We start from the raw sequence: 19,199 nt of genomic DNA on the forward strand, positions 1-19,199 counted from the left end.
ACACACACACAAAAGTTCTATACATTTGTGGCCCATTTTTAAGGATTTACATTTTCAGTAGGGATGAATGGGCCTGAGGCTAACATGATAAAGCATTAAGACAGGAGCTAACACATTGTTGTGGTTTTATGGATTAGTAAGAAAAAAGGAAATAAAGAATAACACCAAGCTTTATAGATTAGACTTGGAATATAATACTCAATAATACTTATTTACATATTTAGATTTAAAGTTGATGGGCTATATTTCTCAATACCTTTGAGCTGATATGTGATTATTGGAAAGCTGTAACTTTCTCCTCTGAAAGTTAATCAGAATAAATACGCATATATACATTCTCAATGGTCAAAAAAATGATCCAGAAAAAACAAAAAAAAAACAAACAGCATCCAAGGTTATGAGACTAACCAGATAAATATTTAATCTCCAGCTAAATTTAGCGGGTGTGTTTCTCAATGCTGACCCACCCCACCCCCTCCCACCCCACCCCTCCCTCACTCACCATCCATACCACAACATATTTATCACAATCAATCTGTCAATTAGCTCTCGAGGCGCCCGACCATAACAGGCACTTGCTGTAAAAATGAGTACAAATTGATAAGAAAACAGTGCATGATGGTCTTATGAAAACTAATGGCGTGCCTGCTAGCTTAGGGGAGGGGGGAAATGGGGATGAGGGGGGTGGGGGGGTCGAGAACTTATTCCCAGCATTGTCTTTTCACTGCCGCTCCCCAAAAAAACAACTCTCTTTTCCTCTGGTTGAAACTATCGCTGTGCATTTTTTCCTATTCTCTCTCTCTCTCATTCTCTCTCTGTGTCTCTCCATCTCTCTGTCTCTCTCCAGCTGTGCCCTATCACTCTCCTGTAGAGCTGACTACACAGCCCACTGTCAGTCTGTCATTGGTGGCAGGTGCCATGAAACATTGATGTAAGAGGGGCCTCCCCTTTAGTTACATATCCAAAAAAAAACATCCTAAAATCTGAGCTGCAGTAAAGGTGGATAATGCTGTGTCATACCATCCATACACATACACACTATTCTATTAATACATGTGTAAGAACAACAAAAAGTAATGTTCACATATCTAGTTTCCTGCTTCTCATCCCACTTTTTTCTCCTATTTTTTAAAACCAAAGTTTCTTCGTCTGTTTTCTCAGGTTTTTTTTTTGATCATTTTCCTTCATGTTCTTCAAATGGACAGTCACGCTGTCGCTGGCTGCCAAAGCATTGATCTCCTGTGATCATAATCTGCAGACAGCCAGTTTTGATGTTGGGTAAGACCTTGAGAGAGAGAAATCTTTTTTTTTTTATTCATGAAAAGGAAAACAGGCAGTCAGGAATGCTGAATCTCAGCTCGGGCTTTAGATATATAGATGCAGACGGCACATGCTTTGGGTTAGAATAGAGGAGGTAGAACACTCACACAGGCTATTTGTTGTTCCTTTGATACATATGCACAAGTTGATTGATAGTCTTTTTTCTTTATTTTATCACTCACGTCATGATGAGAGTCTCTTCCCCTGGCTCTCCCAGCACTCCGTCCACAAACAGAGGCGTGCTGGTGAAGCTGTACTTGCTCCACTGCCGTCCTTCGTCAAAGCTCAACCTGGGAAAAACAGAGACAGAGCGAGTCGCACGAGGGACCCACGCTAATTTCCTGACTGTGTGCATAAGCTAATGACCCTGAGAGTCATCTAACAGCTTTATTTCACATTCAGAGCAGGGCTGAGGCGCTCTGCTCGGTGAACACTGATCAGCGGAAGCCGGGCTCATTACGACTTCAAACACGGGGAAAGGTGAAATTGAATGACAATTGTCAGAGTGCAGTTTTCCACGGCCGGTGAGTTTTCTTACTAGAGTAATACCAGGCTCCCTCTGTTCCAAGACAAACTCATTTGCCTTTGTTTGACTAACTTAAGACTTGGAGCTTCCTCTGAGGGAATTAGTCAAGCTGTGACAAATAGCGCCTGTGTCATAATGACTCACCACAGGTGTCGGATGGGAAGCGGAGTGTGTCTTATTGCGACTAAGGCCCCTCCTTGGTCGAGATACAGCACCGCATACTCCTCATCAAAGATCTGCAGAGAGAGAAAGAAAGAGAGAGAGAGCACTCACTCTGCAGTGGGGTTTTTTTTTTTTAGAGTGCATGTCCAACACACATCTACACACACCTACGATATATCATGCAAGTAATAACACACACACACACACACACACACACACACAGTATATATGACAGTTAAACCTTGCCACATCAGCTTCTGAATAATTATATTTCATCGCCGTGTTTAATTAGAAACAAGCCCCATAAATTTCAAACGCCAGGATCAAGTGAGGTAAGGGCCACCCACCTGCACTAAACCAGCCACTGAATTAAATTACTATTCAGATTTGATTTCATTATCGACCTTAAAAAGAAAACACTACTGACTTGGTGTTTATGGAGTAAAATGCTATGTGAAAAAACTAGGCGAGAAAAAGGAGAGAGAGCGAGAGAGAGAGAGAGAGAGAGAGAGAGAGAGATGTCTGGCCAGTCAGTCCATGGTGCTCTATATGGAGAGTGGTTGTTTTAGTTTGTTTACAATTCAATCGGGCATGTTATTTGAAAAATGAATTATCATGTACACTTCTGTAATATCAATAATACTCATCATGGTGATGTGTATGTGTAAATCTATTTATATAATCACATGGTAGTACTGGTATTTCTCTGTAGGCAAGCAATAAGAAATAATTTGTTAACCTTCCTAACCCTGGCCGCTACTGGACTCTCTTCCTTTCTAAAACGCAATACTGAGTGTGTGGTAGCTGCCAGTGACTAGGCAGGTGTTGAAATAGCATGAACCGAAGTTAATTAATGTGAATTAGTGCTAACATTAGCACGCTAGGCTAACTGGCACCTAATTGCGAGTGGAGTTTCCATTATCTGAGTGGAATACAAAATTAGCAGCAGATGCAGTGTTGCCAGATGTATCTTTAGACCAAACACTTCATTGTTCATCTCGCTCGTATTCAGCTGCAGAACAAGGAGAATCTGAAGCGTCAGTTACTTAAAAACCACCACAGGCCAAACCTAGTAATGGAGAGAACTCATTTCTGATTGTTTTGCTGATTGGTGAGGCAACACTTAGTATGTTTGCCCCTTTACAAAATGTTGAATGTTATAAAGTGTCAGACAGATTACATCAACAGTTGATATAGCTACAACTGTGTGTGCTTGTTGATAAAGGGAAGGAAAAGTCTTGTATCAAAGTTCATAGCATGCCATGCTCTAGTCAGGAGCACAGCACAGAAGTTGAGAGAGTGTGTCTCCTAGCAACGCCAGCTCTCAAATATTTGTCTAACTGCTGTAATTAGAAAAGCCCACCCAGAGGCTGGTAGCTTATACGCTGTTTACACAAATATGTCCAAAAATGATTTTATCCTCCTTCAAAAAGTGGTCAAATATGCACAAAGGCTGCAGCATCATTATAGTTTACTCACACAAAAAGAGGAAGATAATCCAAATATCAGTTTGACTTTAACAGACAGGATCAAAATAAAAGAGTACCCTCACCTGTCTCCATGCGTTTCCCGCATCCGAGGTGATATACACACTGACATTGCTGGTGGTCAGCTCAGAGCCGATGGAGCCTGCAGGTGAGACAGAGATTCACAGACAGATAAAGAGACAAACTACATTAAGTGCTTGAGGTGGGGAAAGTGTATAATGCAAACACGGGCAATTGATTCTTTTTTTTAAGATCAAATAAATCCCACATTTTATAAAGAGGCTTTAGAGCAGCAGCGGCGCTACAGCAGCCTGCAGCTGCAGTCTGAGGCTGTAATTACAGTACTCCCGAAGATCTACTGTGCAGTGCGACATTCGCCCATGCTCCCAAATTAACCAATAAATTCAGATTACTGCATTCATCTTTCAGCAGTTCTGACCGTATTAAGAAGTGCTTTCCCTAATGCTGTGCAGACTGCTGTAATTGCTTTAATTTAGCTGTAACTGGTGCCAGGTGGTTAAACACAGGGCTAGAAAGTACTAAGTGTTTCAGAAATCACAGTCGTCCCCTAATCTGAGCACTCTTTGAGAGAAAATTTGCTTTTCACTTTGAACACTGAAAGCAACTAAACAGCAGCTGAAATTCTCTGTTGTGCGGTCCTCCAGTGATTGATGTTCTTGCCTTGCTACAGTTATGTAGAAGTGTACTATCGGGTTAGGCTAAGCTCTGGTATCTCTTACCCTAACCCTTTCAACCAATAGAAACCAGTTAAAATGTTTAAAGTTACCATTCAAAGTCCCACTAACACAATTTTAGCTTTTACTATTTTAGTATTTCATTTGTGCAACCTGAAGCATCATTTATTTTACTAGCTCACATTGAAAGCAGGGACAGTGACTTCACTCCCTCTTAGTCTCCAACATAACTGATGACCAACACAGCGGTTTGGAGCTAAACTTGTTTGAATTGCTAGCTAAAGGAGACATCAGCAGGACTAATGAACAGTGACAGAATAATGGCTTTGAATGAGAGGTTGGGAGAAAGTAAATTTGCCTCAAAACATTGTAACACTGATTAATGTTGCAGACTACTAGCGACTACTCTACTACTCCTGAATGTACCGAAGAACTACGACCCAATCATAGCCTCTGTAACAGATTGTATCACTAGATGGACATTACTCCTTTTACCCCTAGTTGGATGCATTAATATTACCAAGATGAATATCAATCCCTACCATTGAACCTCCCTCATCTTTACACAAATTGAAGAAGATTATTACAGATTTTCTCTGGAACAGCAAAAGACCACAATTACCTTTCTCCCTTTAATACCTTTCCTATGAGAAAGGAGGGCTCCATCAACCCTGTTTACCTTGGTACTACTGGGCAGCCCAAATTAGAGTTGCAATGTGTTGGTTTTTGGACAAAACATATATACCATAGGTGGAAATAGACCACTAAGTCTCTATTTGTTCTCTGAATCACCAAAATAGAAAACCTTTTTGTCAAAAATGCAGTTCAGGTCTGGTTCAAAGTACAAAGTCATTTAGATACAAACCCACAGATATCCTCTTTTCCACCTTTATGGGGTAACAGGAGATTTACGCCAGGAACACATGACCCTGGGTTCAAATTATTAGCTGACAAAGACCTCAAGATCAGTGATCTATACAATAATGACACACTTCTGACCTTTTGAGACTCGGAAGAATAAACACAACATCCCATTGGCACATTTCTTTAAGTATCTGCAGCTTAGGGGTTCTATATCAAAGACACAAAATCACCCACTTCTATGTTCTCCTTTTTCCATGTTAGAAGAAGTGATCGCTCTAACGGTCATGATCAAGTGTCTTCTATAAACTACTTAAAGCTAAATCAGAGTCCTCAGAGAACAGGAGACTTAGCAAGTCATCACACTAGACTTGAATACAGAGATAAGAAAAGAATGAAAGCAGATAAGACATGAAGCAGGTTTAGTCTATTATCACCAGATTTAGAGTCCTGCAGTACAAATGGAACGTGTACTTATCTAACTCCGTCCTTACACCGTTATGATGCCAATAATCCTGACCAATGTGTGAAATGCAACGGTGAAAAGGGCAATCTGTTTCACTGTTTCAGGGTTTGCCCAAGGATGGAATCATTTTGGATAGATGTACCTGGCACATTATCACAAATAGTTTCAGCCACACTACCAGACTGTCCACAATTGTTTCTTTGTACTGTTTCTCGGTATATTCTCCAAGACTCCGAGGTGTAATAACACCAATAAGAAAATATGTTCTCTTTTCTATCAGAAAAACCCTCTATCAGTCTGACAGTCTAAAAACCTCTCTCACTTCATTGCCTTAGAGAAATTAACCTTTCCTATCAAAGGGAAAGCCTGATACCTTTCGTAAAATATGGGTGAATTCCTTCGATTTTTGGAAAATAACTGCATGCTACCTTAACAGGTCAATATGAAAGATATGACCACATGATGTGAAACTTCTTTTTGTGCCAACCCTGTAGCTTACTCTCATTCTCAAACAATGTCTATGTTATTTCATTATTGCTGCTTAGTTATTTCTATTGTTGGGTAACTTGAGGGGGAGGGAGATGGGGTGGAACGAGGCTGACTCAGGGATACATTTGTATATGTGCTGGATGTGCCGAAAAATCAAAATGCCAATAAATATATGTGTCAAAAAATACTACCTCTCTCATTTGCACTCTCTTTGTCTTTGCAAATTAGAAGTGCAAAGTCTCCACTTGGGATTGTGGAGTGTAAATCAGCATAATAGACCCATGGACATGATGTTTTTGGTGTAGACAACAGAATTACTTTATATTCTTTACAAAAAGTCAAAAGAAAAAAAAAACTACTGTCAAGATAAAACTACTAGAACTAGTATAATTAAGTTATTCTAAATTTAAATTAAATATAAAAGAGTAAATGGTGGTCTTTTGTTATGTATCACTATGTAACTAAGAACATAACATTTTTAGAAAGGAAAAAAGAAAAAGAAAATTCATTTTTTTATGTATTGTAATGTTGGCCATCATTCACCATCTCCATTGTTTCCATGTAATCCTTCCATTATCTTTAATTGCTTTTTGGACTGGAAACTATCCCTGTTCACATTTACATCTGCTGTCAATTTAGTGCCGCCAATTCACCTAACATGCATGTCTTTGGTCTTAGGAAACTGGAAACTCATGTAGACATAGGGAGAACATGCAAACTCTGCTCATAAAGACCACAGACAAGTGGTAGATCCCCAGAATCATGGAAGTTGCATGGTTATATAATGTAAACCACTTTTTTAGGAAATAAACCTATCCCAGCTCACATTTACACCTACTGTCAATTTGGTGTCACAATTCACCTAACCTGCACGTCTTTGGCCTGTTCAGGGGAATCTGGAAACCCATGTAGACATGGAGAGAACGTAAGACTGCATTCAAGTGGTAGATCATGGCTTTACACGATCAGGATTTTTGGGGCCGATCACTGATCAGTGAGTTTAAATAAACGGATCACCAATCCGATCACGTCTTCTTTGTCCACGCTCTGTTTCTTAAACTCGGCATGCTCCTCCTTGTGTTCCCTATCCAGGTAAATTTGTGGTGTTGAAACATTTTGCACCTACTGGCAATTTGGTATCATCAATTTGCCTAACCTGCACATCTTTGGCCTGTTTAGGGGAATCTGGAAACCCATGTAGACTCATAAAGACTGCATTCAATTTGATCCCCGGGACCATGGAAATTGCCAAATTATATAATGTAAACCACTTTTCTTTAGAAAATCCACATTGAAGTGAGTGAATGGTATGTCAAACTTCAACCTATAGACAAGAGAGATCTTGACCTGGACCTTGGACATTTACAGACTAGATATCATCACTCATTTCCCCTTGTCCTCACACTGTTGGGCTCTCATGTTATCATCCCCAGATTTCATAATTAGAGATGGTCAGTAACATGAACTGATGGCTAACAAGTATCGAACCATCACATTTTCCTTGACTGTCAGGGTTATTATTATTAAGTGGCAGGTGCAGCTACAACTAAATTATTTGTACAAGCTTATCTGCAGAAAAAACATTGCTTGACTAATAACACGGATGAATCAAAACCTGTCAATTTTTCTATTCCCACTTCTCTGAAACCTGTTTCATTCACAGTGTCTCACAAAGGTCCAGAAACCCACACTTTAAGTGTAAGTGTGGCCTTCTCCAAGCACCTGAGGCATGTGCTGATTTGTTATTGACAGTGAGGCTCCACGGAGAAGTAAATATCACTGAGGTGTGAATTCACCTGCGGGCCTGCTGATCTCATATTCTAACATTTCTTTGATTACTATGAACTCAAGTCAATGAGAGACTCTGCTTTCTCCCCCCCGCAGTCTCAGAACCACTGGTGGCTTAACCATGAGGATTATAGAGTTTTTGGTCCACTGGCTTTCTGTTGTTGTGTCATTTCCCCGTGTTCAAAGGTGAAGTGAAACACGCATGTTGTCAGATACCTGTGGGGGGGTCGCACACCGATGCTTTACATGGACAAACAACTGAAAACAGAAAGTAAGAGCATGAAACTGCAAACAGCCAAATGTAATTTCATAGAAAAACACAACGTTGAGAGCTATGGTGTCATACTGGGAACCTCTCTGCACTGAAATGCTGAGAGACAAGACTTTTACTGGAAGACGCAGATTTCTTCTGGCTTTGTCTGTCTAAGTGATTTTTGTGGTCCTTTGTCTCTTTGAGTTAGTGTAGCACTGACTAATGCATGGAGAAAAGAAACTCCAACCCTATCCTCAACTCCCTAACCCTCCTTTACTCTAAATGTTCTTACCAACAAAAAAAAGGACAATGTGTCATTTTATGTCTGAATTTTAAGCAAACAATACAATTCACAATATATTTGACCATCTAAATTCAAGATACATTTATTTATTTAACGTTCTATTAGTTTGCCTTGCTTTCCACAGTCCTTTTTAATCATAAAATTAAAGCCTGTTTTAATCTAGTACCTTTGAAAAATATATCTAAAACACCTGTTGTGATCACCTGCTAGAGTTTTTATTATATCAGCCAAAAACTACAATTTCTCAGTTAATTAGTATATGAAAGATATAATAAGAAGGTCACACAATGTTCTATTAAAAGCCTTCAGAACTTCAAGAAGAAACAGTATTATGAACACACCTGTGGGCACCTGCAGAGGTTTCAATCTATCAGCTCAAAAAGAAATAATCAGCTCATTAATTACTAAGTGGTAGTCAATACAAAAGGTTTTAATAACAATGCTGTTTTTAAAGAAAACTCTTCAAAACCCATGATGATGGCGTAGAACTTATTTCATCAGCCCAAAACTACAAAGAATTGAATTAATTACTATGTAATAGATAAAGTAAAAAAAGGTCATAAAAGGCTTCAACAAAGGCTTTTTTATTTTTAATGAAAGCCCGAAAGCGGGAACTTGAAGAGAAAGAAACAACATGTCACTCCAAAGAGATTCCTTCACACTCACCTGATGCGACGATGATCCCTGGAGCCGAGTCCCTGCTGGCGATGTTTCCAGATGTGTAGGGATTTGCAGACACGTGAAGATGGAGATGTAATGAACAGTACGGCTGAGAGAAGGAAACAAAACCAGAAACCAAACATTATGGGAAACTATCAAGCCGAGCCGACGCAAAAAAAACCACACACATAAAAAAAAAGATGCTTCAGAAAAATCTAACGGCTGTTTGCTGTAACTTGGATGCACAACCCTCCTGAGTCATGTTTTATCACAAACACCCCCCCGCCCCCCCTCCCACACATTGGTTGGTCTCACCATTAATTTTGATTGGGTTAACCTTTACCGACACAATTCTCATTACGACCCAGCAAAATGCCAGTGGTGCGGGCCATGTTGTGACGGCCTGTTTAGAGGTTTATTAAAACTCTGACATTTCCTGACAAATGACTGTATAATATGGGTAGAAGGCGAGGCGTGCCACAGAATCACTAATTGGTTTATCAAAAAAAACAAAAAAACAGAGGCAATTATTTTTGTGTATAAATTCTCGATAAAAATCAAATCTACACCGACTATCTCTTTTTTTATGTGTGCAGATGTTTCCTTGAAGGTGCTTCTTCAGCAAACACCACATCTGTAGCTCAAATGACACACAGCTGTACTCTTCACTTTGAAATCTTCCACTCTACTGAACTATGAGAAACACCAAACTTTCAGAGACAGACAAAAAAAAAAAAAGAAGAAGAAGAAGTGATTGCATTCCCGCCTGACACTTTCTTTCTCTCTGTGTTTCTTAAATGGGGGAGGTCAGCTTATTGGACTGAATCAAAATGGCTGACCTTTCGGCTCAGCAGCCTCAGAGCGCTCAGCTTTGACGGGCGCTGCTCTTTCTGAGCTCTGCCTCTCATCGCTGCTGGGATCAGTCGACTCCTGTCAAGGCCTTTTTTTTTGATGGGAGCGCACGCATGTAAAAACATGTATGAAGGCGCTACGAGGGTAAACTCACCAGCACGCAGTGGATGTTGTTTCCTCTTAGGTCTTTGTTCGGGGCCTGCAGTAACCTCCAGTCTCTGCCTCTGTTGTAGGTGATGTGCGTCTTCACTTGGTTATCTGTCTTTTTGTTGGCGAGGAACATCCCTTTTATTCCTGCTACCTGTGGAAATAAGAAAGGAAAGTAAATAAAGGCAGATCTCACATGTCTATATGAGTCAGTGACAAATAAGGGTTGGCAAGATGAGCAATTCATCAGTTAATTGGTACATAAAATTAGTTAATTAGTATATAAAAGATAACACACAAAAGGTCTCACACAATGTTCCAATAAAACCCTTCAGAACACCAAGTATTAAAAACACACCTGTGAGCACCTGCAGAGGTTTCAATCTATCAGCTAAAAATGAAATAATCAGCTCATTACTATAATTAAATATGTTAAAAAAATAGTTTTAAAAGCAGCATCAGGTTTGTTAAAATGTACATTTAGTATGTTTGTTGGTTTTATGTAATTTGAAATGACATTTGCACCATTTTTTACCAAAAGACCGAATGCTCCTGAAAATGTCAAATGGTGTAACCACAAACGAATGATACAAATTAAATATTTTATCCACCTACAGTGTATTTAAGCTGTATTTAAATCTTTATTTAATATAAACCTTATAATGTAAGATCATGCTAAACTAATTGATATGGTGTTTTATTGAGAATTTACTGTTTTTTAAGCAAGTTGAATTATTTAGTACAAAGTTTTTATGGTTACACCACTTAGACATTTTTGCCATAATTCTCTTATATGTTCTCTCAAAATGGATTAAAAGCAGAAATTTGATGCTGGGTCCACAAAAAAAGAATGTGTGCAAGTTATACATACATTTATTTTGACATTTTAACCCTTTAAATTAGCCTAACCCACATTGACACAAAAAACATCACTGACCCCTTATACTAGTCACATTGACAATGACTGTGATGCACTGCAAAGCAAATCATACACCCTGGAGCATCACAACCATGCACTCTTACCTCTTCTGTATTCCCAACAAAACCAAATACAGACACAAACACTTAGTGGAGAATGATGGACTGTCTTGGGACTTGTGAGTAATCAATGTGTTTCTTAAATGAATCGGACTCCTCTTCGGAGGCCTAGAGGAATAGCTCAGGGATACTGAATTGAGTCCGTGACAGTCACATCAAGCAATGAAACTCCACTTTAGTAACTGACAGATACTTCAATCCCCCTCGGAGGAGAGATTTAGCATATCCTACGTTTTCGGGTTGCGACCTCAATCAAGACGGTGGATTTGATTCCATTGGCGAGGCCACGGTGAGACATGAGCGGCATCGTCGGTCGGCTTAATTATCTGATTCACAGACATTGTTTTATCTTTTAAAAAAATCATACCTGTGCACCAGAGTGCCAGAGCCCTCAGTATTACCCGTAATGCACCTTTTTTTCATTTTGGATTAAGAGCATTTTGTGAAGTAATATCTGCAGTTATTCATCAAAGAAAGAAATAATCTCCACCTCACCAAAAAATCTATATCCCTGGCACAATCCTTCTCTCTCTCTCTCTCTCTCTCTCTCTCTCTCTCTCTCTCTCTCCTTTGTTGATGTCAGCACTTTGAAGCTGTTTCGTATTCATACAATGTGCTTTGAAGACTGTAGGCCTACAGCAGCTGGGTTCGTTTCCAAAATGACAAAACAAGTACATTTCATCATTTCTGCCTACAAGCTCTCTAAAACAGTGTGTGGACAGCGTGCATAATAAACTTTTTAGGCCGGGCCACTCATCAAGCAGGCCTTTATTTGACGCCGTTATTTAAAAATAAGAAATTGGATAAAATGACTACTGCAGCTTTGGAAGAAAAATGGACTCATGTGTGGCATACCAATACAAAAGTAAAGCTGAAGTGTCATTCTACTTTCAAATTGGCTCGCAATTAGATTAGACTTAGATCAATGTTGGTTTACCTCATATAGGTCTACCATCACGTTGCCTTCAGGGCCCATGCTGCTGACGACATTCTCCAGAGCCAGAGTGTAGTAGACCCCTGATGTGTCGGACACGTACAGGTTATAGGTTTCATTCTGGTTCCACTCCTGTACGGCTGCCACGACGCGATTTTCATCCGTGCTGATCACATGCAAGTCCTGAGAGACGAGAATCCAAGCGTTGTGATCAAATACATACATGAAAGAGACTGACTGTCATGTAATATACATCTAAATGAGGAGAAGTGCTTCTTGTTCAAATGACGGTTTTACAGTTATGGTTTTGTGTAATAATGAAAAAGTGTAGTAATATAACATGAAGTGCAACTAGTGTTTCGTTTAAACAGAAATGTGTTATATGAATATGTCACTATAAATTAAACTATCTTGTCATGATGTAAAAAACAAGATGTGCTAAAACAAGTAAATGTTATAATAAGAAACTGAGTAAATGCCTTCTGTCATGCCAATGCTGACTTTCTTATTTCAACAACATATTTTATTGCTATAACAACATACCAAAATATCATATTATAAGGAGAAAGGTTTCAATGAGTTAATAAGATAGATGGAGAAGTGTTATGTTGTTTAAATACCATAAAGTTTGAACACGTTTGTTGATAGTGAATCATTGAGTATGTTGTAATAACTGGATAAAACAGGACTATATTATTATTTTATACCTACAATAAATACATTTTCAGTTTGTAGCAGCACAGTGGCAGAAATATACTGTAACAATGTCACTCCTCATTATATCAACATAGTCTTGTTGTGCCATTTTATCACATATGATTTTTTTTTTAAACTTCTTTTAACAAGAGATGGATTGGCATTGTGAAACTAAACTTTTATACAGTAATTATATATGATGATAAAAATCTAATTATACCATAAAACTGTTCATTTTATAACAAGAGACTAAGCTTATTTTAAGTGGAGGACAAAAGTCAATGACTGTGTGCTGTTTACAAGGCTTCTTTTTTTAGGTGATATATCTTTGATATATTTTTTAGACTTTTACTGGCACTTTTTGCACACAGAGTATTGTATTATTATTATTATTATTATTATTATTATTATTATTCATTACATATACATACATATATTTGTTTTATTAATACACCTTTTGGGTATTTTTAGTAATAAGTGTTTTGTTTTTTCCATTTGATAGTCAGAGATGTGTTTCAATGTGATGTTACATTTGGCTGTCTCATGTGTGGATTTAGCCACTAGAAATCAAGCAATTTCCTATGAAGGATCAATAAAGTATTAAAGTAATAAAGTAACAACGTTTCTTGTTAAAGCAACAAACCAGCTTCTCTTATTATAACAAAAAAAACCCTATGTGCTCTCTGAATACACATAAAAAGTATGGATAATATATATTATTAACATTTTTTTTAAATGAATACTATTGTAAAAAAGCATCTAGCCTGAATACACCCTAATTTGTGAAAGCTTTAATTTTCTCTTATGGCTCAATAACAAATATAAAACATATACTGTTCTTACACTCCTGCTGTCTTAATCATACTAAACAATCAGGAAGTTTACCTCTTCCGCATTCACACATTTGAACTAAGCGAATACTGCAATCATTAACACTATGTCAGGCTTATTGGGCAGAGATTATGCAGCAGAGGCCGTGCTGTTTGGTTGTGTGCTTCATCTACCTCTGACTGTGCCAATAACACCTTGCAGTGATCCGACAGCAACTGGGACGCCTAAGGCTTGATTGAATAAAACATGTTTAATTGTCAGTGGGGACGTGACGAGCGAGGCCATGCGCTCGTGGAGCAGCGCGGAATAACAATTCTGGAAACCCTGCGAGAGTTACTTTTGGCCTTGATTCCACCATAAATAACAGAGGGGGTGTCACGCAGAGCCCAGTGATGAACTGGAGCTTTATTGTAACTTTGGACTCCCGTTCATAACAGAGCTGGATGCTTTTTGTTATGAGCCTTTGAAAGTAAAAAAAACTTCTACCAACTAAATCTGACATTGCTTCCTATATCATTGGTAATTCATGACAAGAAACACTACCATAGAACCAATAATGATGTGTACTGCTAATCATGAAGATCTTAATCAGGTTGTAATAGCTACCTTGGGCAAAGTGTACTTGGGCAGTTTCATTGGTGTAAAGACATCTCTTGTAGCAGACACATAGTAGATTGGCCTCCCTGCAGTTGACACCTTAAGATGACCATTGGGCGAAAGCATTTTGGAGACCCAAAAAAAAACACAGTTGAAACATTTTTTAGCAGGGACACATAAGGTTGTAGTAATAGTACCTCTCTAACAATGACTTTGGAAATTTCCAACAAAATCCTCACACTCTCTGTCTCATACACGCTCGAATGTTTTTCACTGAGCAAACTGGACAATTACCTACCTGGACAAACACATACTCATCTTGCACCACCAGAGAATTGGGGTCAATGTAGCCGGGGAATGGTTTGCCCTTGTTGGCATCTGTGCAGTTCTGCAGCTTGCAGGTGACATACAGCGCCTCTGCTCCCACACACACACAAAGAGACACACACACACACACACACACACACACACACACATACGTCAAGCCGTGGTACGCTGGTGGTATTAGCCAATGAAGAGAGGCAGCCTTCACCCAGAGCCATGTGGCCTTTTTGGCTTTCTACATTACTCGTGTCAATAAAGTGGTCCCAATAAGGGAGGAGCTGAGTGGAGGGGAAGACAGATGACCAGAGAGGCCAATTGCTTTCTTTGCCTTCAATCGGCGCGCCGGGAGAGAGCCTGTCCTCACATGTTAGCCTCTGCCAAATATGTGTCGCTTCCTCCACATACACATGATCAATAGTGATAGTCTCTGTGGCTGCGTGACCGAAATCATCTGACACGACTGATGTTTGCTATGTATGTTTGTGTGATTGGGCTTTTCTCTATTGTGCTGGCGTCAAAGGGAATGTTCTGACAGAAAGATGGCAAGGATGTCTTTGAAGGCTTTGTTGAAAGTGAAAAAAGTGGTAGCGGAAGTGGAAAAAATATAAAAAAATACAGTAAATATTAAGTGTTAAAGGGGTACTCTGGGAATTTTGTGTTGCAATTTAAAATAAAACTTGAGATCCACATCGCTGAGTAGTACTTCATGACTAGTAATCAATGTCATATCTCATATGTAAATATAATTTAATCAACTGAGTGGGGAAAAAAGAATAATACTGCAAATATTAAGTGTGAAAGGGATACTCTGGGAAATCTGTGTTGCACTTTCATATAATTAGAGGACTCACAAGAGACAGATTAAAAAATTAATCAACATAACGCAATGATTTCACAATGCTGAGTAGTACTTCAAGACTAGTAAACTATGTCATATCTCATACGTAAATATAATTAAGTCAAAGTTTTGTTTGGAATGTTCAGCCACGTAATAATGGAGAAAAAAGTAGTTTTTTTAAAGGATTTTGACATCATATTCAATAAGCATATCAAGTCAGACATCATATATCAACCCACAATATCCCAGTGTTCATTGTCATTCAACAGGATGAGATATTTCTGAACGGGAGCGCCACTGAGTTAAATCACTTGCTTTTAAAAGCATTCTAATATATGCATTACTTTTCTCTCCATTGTCATTGTGTGTCCCTGGACTCTGCCATTTCTGCTGTCCCTTTGCATTACCCTTCTACACAACTTCCCAATTCCTCTCTACTTTAGCACAATGCTCACGATACTGTACAAAGACACCAGAAAATGGAGCGCTGAACTCGGAATTCAATTACTCACGTCCTTCAGAGATGCTGGTTTCCAGGTGAATTAAGCCGGGCTCTTTGTCCAAACCCATTTTCGACCTGAAAGGCAGACAAATGTGTTTCAGGAACATCACCATTGGTCTTTTGCCTTCGGGGCAGATGCCACCTACCGAAGTTGTTGTCTGACCTGGGGGATTGCACGCTGCAAAGTCAGACAAATTTATAACTACAGAGAGGTAAAGTCAAGCTCTGTGACATGGTAAACATCGGCATTGGCTGCAGGGATTACTGTGTCTTTGTCTTCATTGTGGATGGCAGTTTAAAGTGAGAGGAAAAAGGACCTCAGGTTTACTCTGATTTAAATGCTCAGAGTCCCCAGAAGGTCCTTTTTACCCCCAGAAAGACAGAAGAAGACGTTTCCTGACATCATTACGAGAGGAAAAGCCATCAGTACAGTAGGGATGCCCGCAGATGGAATAGCATATAATCATTACGGCATTAAATATGTATTAAAAAGACTGGAGGATCAGAGGGGAAGCAAAGGCAACGCACACATGAAGGGAGAGAGAGAACAGGGAGGTATAGAGAGACAGAAAGAAAGAGTGTGTGGAAGAGTGAGAAGCACATACATGGTGAGACACTTAAAGAGAGTCAATGTGAGGAGAATGACAAGCAGACACAGTGAGTGACAGACAAAGACCACCGTGACATTAAACTTATTGGTATTGTAGTATCTGTGATTTCCCAGATGAAACACAACTGTGAATAGGATGGCCTACTTATCCAAAGCACATTTCCATTTTCACTGAATAATCCATTCAGGTACCCAAGAACAGTGTGAGGCAGGCAAAGAATGACTCTTTGAATTAGCAGAGCCATATCATTTGTTTAAACTTGTATATTTTGGCCACTTTGTGATGAGAAGGAGGAAGCTGCCAGTCGACTATAGTGTCTCTGTGTATGTCTCACACTGATTTTGAGGTATGTGTGGTGAATGAGATTTGGAACAGGTGAGAAAAAAAACAGATGTTAGTCATGAGATGGAGCTGTTGCCTAGCAAAACTATCACACACAGGCAGCTCCAGATGTTTTTTTGTACAGATTTGTAATATCATATGCAGAACATTTCATGGCTGCACTGACTAAGCTCACAAATTGATTACAACAGAACAAGGTGGAAGCTCTGTTTGTTCAAGTCTGAGCCTTACACAACCAACCTGCTCTGTGTGGCCGAGCACGGCTCAGGTTGACCAAATCTCAAATCAGCTTACAACTCTTCATCTTCCTTACATGTTTGGTGGTACAGCAGACAGATAAGCTCCCCTCTGCAGCCTCATTACCAGGGCTACCACCACACCTACCGCACAGTGCGTGTCCCAAAATAGAACTCTGACAGCTTCTGCAGCATCAGCCCTCCAGGCTCTCTTCACTCCTGGCTGCCCAGCTTGTTACTACCCTGACAGTTCTTCCACAGTTTGCTGAGGTGAAAGCTTTTTGTTATGTGTTATTTACTGTATAGAGGCCCCTACATGCTATACCACTGAGTTGGACAGCACCTGTGTGATAGTGGTGGTGACACCATTTTGCTGAAGAAAAGCAATCGGACCTGGAGGCATTAATAATACAAAACCTCTCTACATGAACCAAAAAAACTCCCCGGATCGACATTTTCTGTTGCTCCTCTGAATACCGATGCTCCCAGTCTGACCTTTAGAGAAGTGACCAATTCCAAAGTACATTTGATTGTGTCTTCTCTTAATTGTTCAAGTGAAAACGAGGTATAGGGCATGGACAAGGTATTTATCAAAACCCTTAAGGAGGCACTCTTAATTGATCCACGAAGGACTGTTTCCAAGTGCATGGAAAACTGCAATAATTACACCAGTGTTTAAATCGGGTGAACACATGGTCATTAGTAACTGTACACCCATCAGTATCTTTCCAGCTGTTTCAAACATTGCAGAAAACTGGAGCTCGGAACAAATAATATCACATTGGTATGGTACTTCAGTAATTTGGGTTTCAAAAACATCATTACATTGTTGTTTTCTTCTTGAAAACATTACAGTCAAATTAGACATGAGGAGGGGTTGGGGCTGTCTTCCTAGATTTAAATAAAGCTTCAGATACATTTAATCATGAGGTTTGAATTAACAAGTTGTCAAAGTTAAATTTTCCACCTAATTTAATTAAATTGATAAAAACATACCTTACAGACAGGAAATAATGTGTTTGTTTACACTATAAAACCTCATAAATGGTTGATAATTATTTTGGTGTACCTCAAGGTTCAACTTTGGGTCCTCTGTTATGTAGTTTGTGCATTAATGACCCACCTTATGTCACACCGACTGTAACTTGTCAGATGTATGCTGATGATACAGTCATATATAGTATCCCACAGTACTCCCACACTCCAAAATGGTCCTTTGGTGGAGCTGAGGCTGGCTTGGCTGCACCTGGGTGTTTAGCGTGGAGGTGCTAACTCAAACTCGACGTACTCCGGTGGTAGTTAAACTCCGTTTGACACAGGTTGCATTTTACTTTTGACTTGTCAACTGAACCGTCTGGAAGTTTTTTAAAGTTAAACAAGCCGTTCAAAAGTCCAGTAGCTCTCTTACTTTCCATCAGCGCGGTAGGTTTACTGCAGGAGGCCACTTCAAAGCATAGCGCTACAGCTAGAGGAGCCATCTACGGGTGAGTAGAAGGGACAAAAAGGCTTGCAAAATTAAAATGCAATTTAAAAAAAATAACGCGTTATGGATTGCATTAATCTAATCGCGATTAACGCGTTAACACTGACAGCCCTAGTTTTATTTAAAGTCTACAAATAGAGATCCAGGCCCAGATGTTATAGTATGAGGTAGAAGACAGTAGTGCTTAAGTTTAATTATTAAGGCATAATAATAGATTTGTAGCCCACATTTGGAACACAAGTTGGAAAGTTGTGAACAGAATCAAATTCAGTCTGGCAAATTTTAGACATATTAGGAACAATTTAACTTCCAGGGCCTCAAAACTGTACATCAATGCCATGATTCTCTTACACATGAAATATTGTGTGAGCAGCTCCGCCTGGACACAGAGAGGTAGGACATAACACTCCATAAGTCAGCTTTGAAAACATTGGATAGAAACTCATCTATCAGAGCAACTACCAAAGGGGATCGTAAAATACCAGTAGCAGCACATACCTGGAACACTATACCCACACAACTAAGAAACATCACATCTTTCAAATCATTGTCCAAATCTATAAAACAGTGGTTACTAGACAATCAAACATACTGTCATAATCTAGAGTAGTGGTTATGTCATTGTTTTGCCATTTCTCAGCACTAATGGACTCTTGCCGATGAAAATGAGACTGTATGGCTAAATATGGAGCATTTACATGATGGAACCAAGTGCTCATATTAATGTGCCTTTTCCTTTCTGAAATAACATAAACAC

General features: G+C 39.2%; 1 protein-coding gene across 1 annotated transcript in view; it reads right to left on the reverse strand.

Annotated features, from left to right (window-relative positions):
- The window catches only part of LOC128368050 (VPS10 domain-containing receptor SorCS1), a 172,502-nt gene that overhangs the window by 28,751 nt on the left and 124,552 nt on the right, over positions 1–19,199 (reverse strand). The window contains exons 6-14 of the mRNA XM_053328783.1: positions 15,781–15,845; positions 14,405–14,523; positions 14,116–14,205; positions 11,986–12,165; positions 10,018–10,164; positions 9,018–9,120; positions 3,561–3,637; positions 1,991–2,082; positions 1,503–1,610 (exon numbers count right to left, since the gene is read on the reverse strand). Of these exons, the coding sequence (XP_053184758.1) occupies positions 1,503–1,610; positions 1,991–2,082; positions 3,561–3,637; positions 9,018–9,120; positions 10,018–10,164; positions 11,986–12,165; positions 14,116–14,205; positions 14,405–14,523; positions 15,781–15,845 (981 nt within the window). The remainder of the gene's footprint in view (positions 1–1,502; positions 1,611–1,990; positions 2,083–3,560; positions 3,638–9,017; positions 9,121–10,017; positions 10,165–11,985; positions 12,166–14,115; positions 14,206–14,404; positions 14,524–15,780; positions 15,846–19,199) is intronic.

The sequence above is a fragment of the Scomber japonicus genome, chromosome 2, assembly GCF_027409825.1.
Source record: "Scomber japonicus isolate fScoJap1 chromosome 2, fScoJap1.pri, whole genome shotgun sequence".
In the NCBI taxonomy this organism is placed as follows: Eukaryota; Metazoa; Chordata; class Actinopteri; order Scombriformes; family Scombridae; genus Scomber; species Scomber japonicus.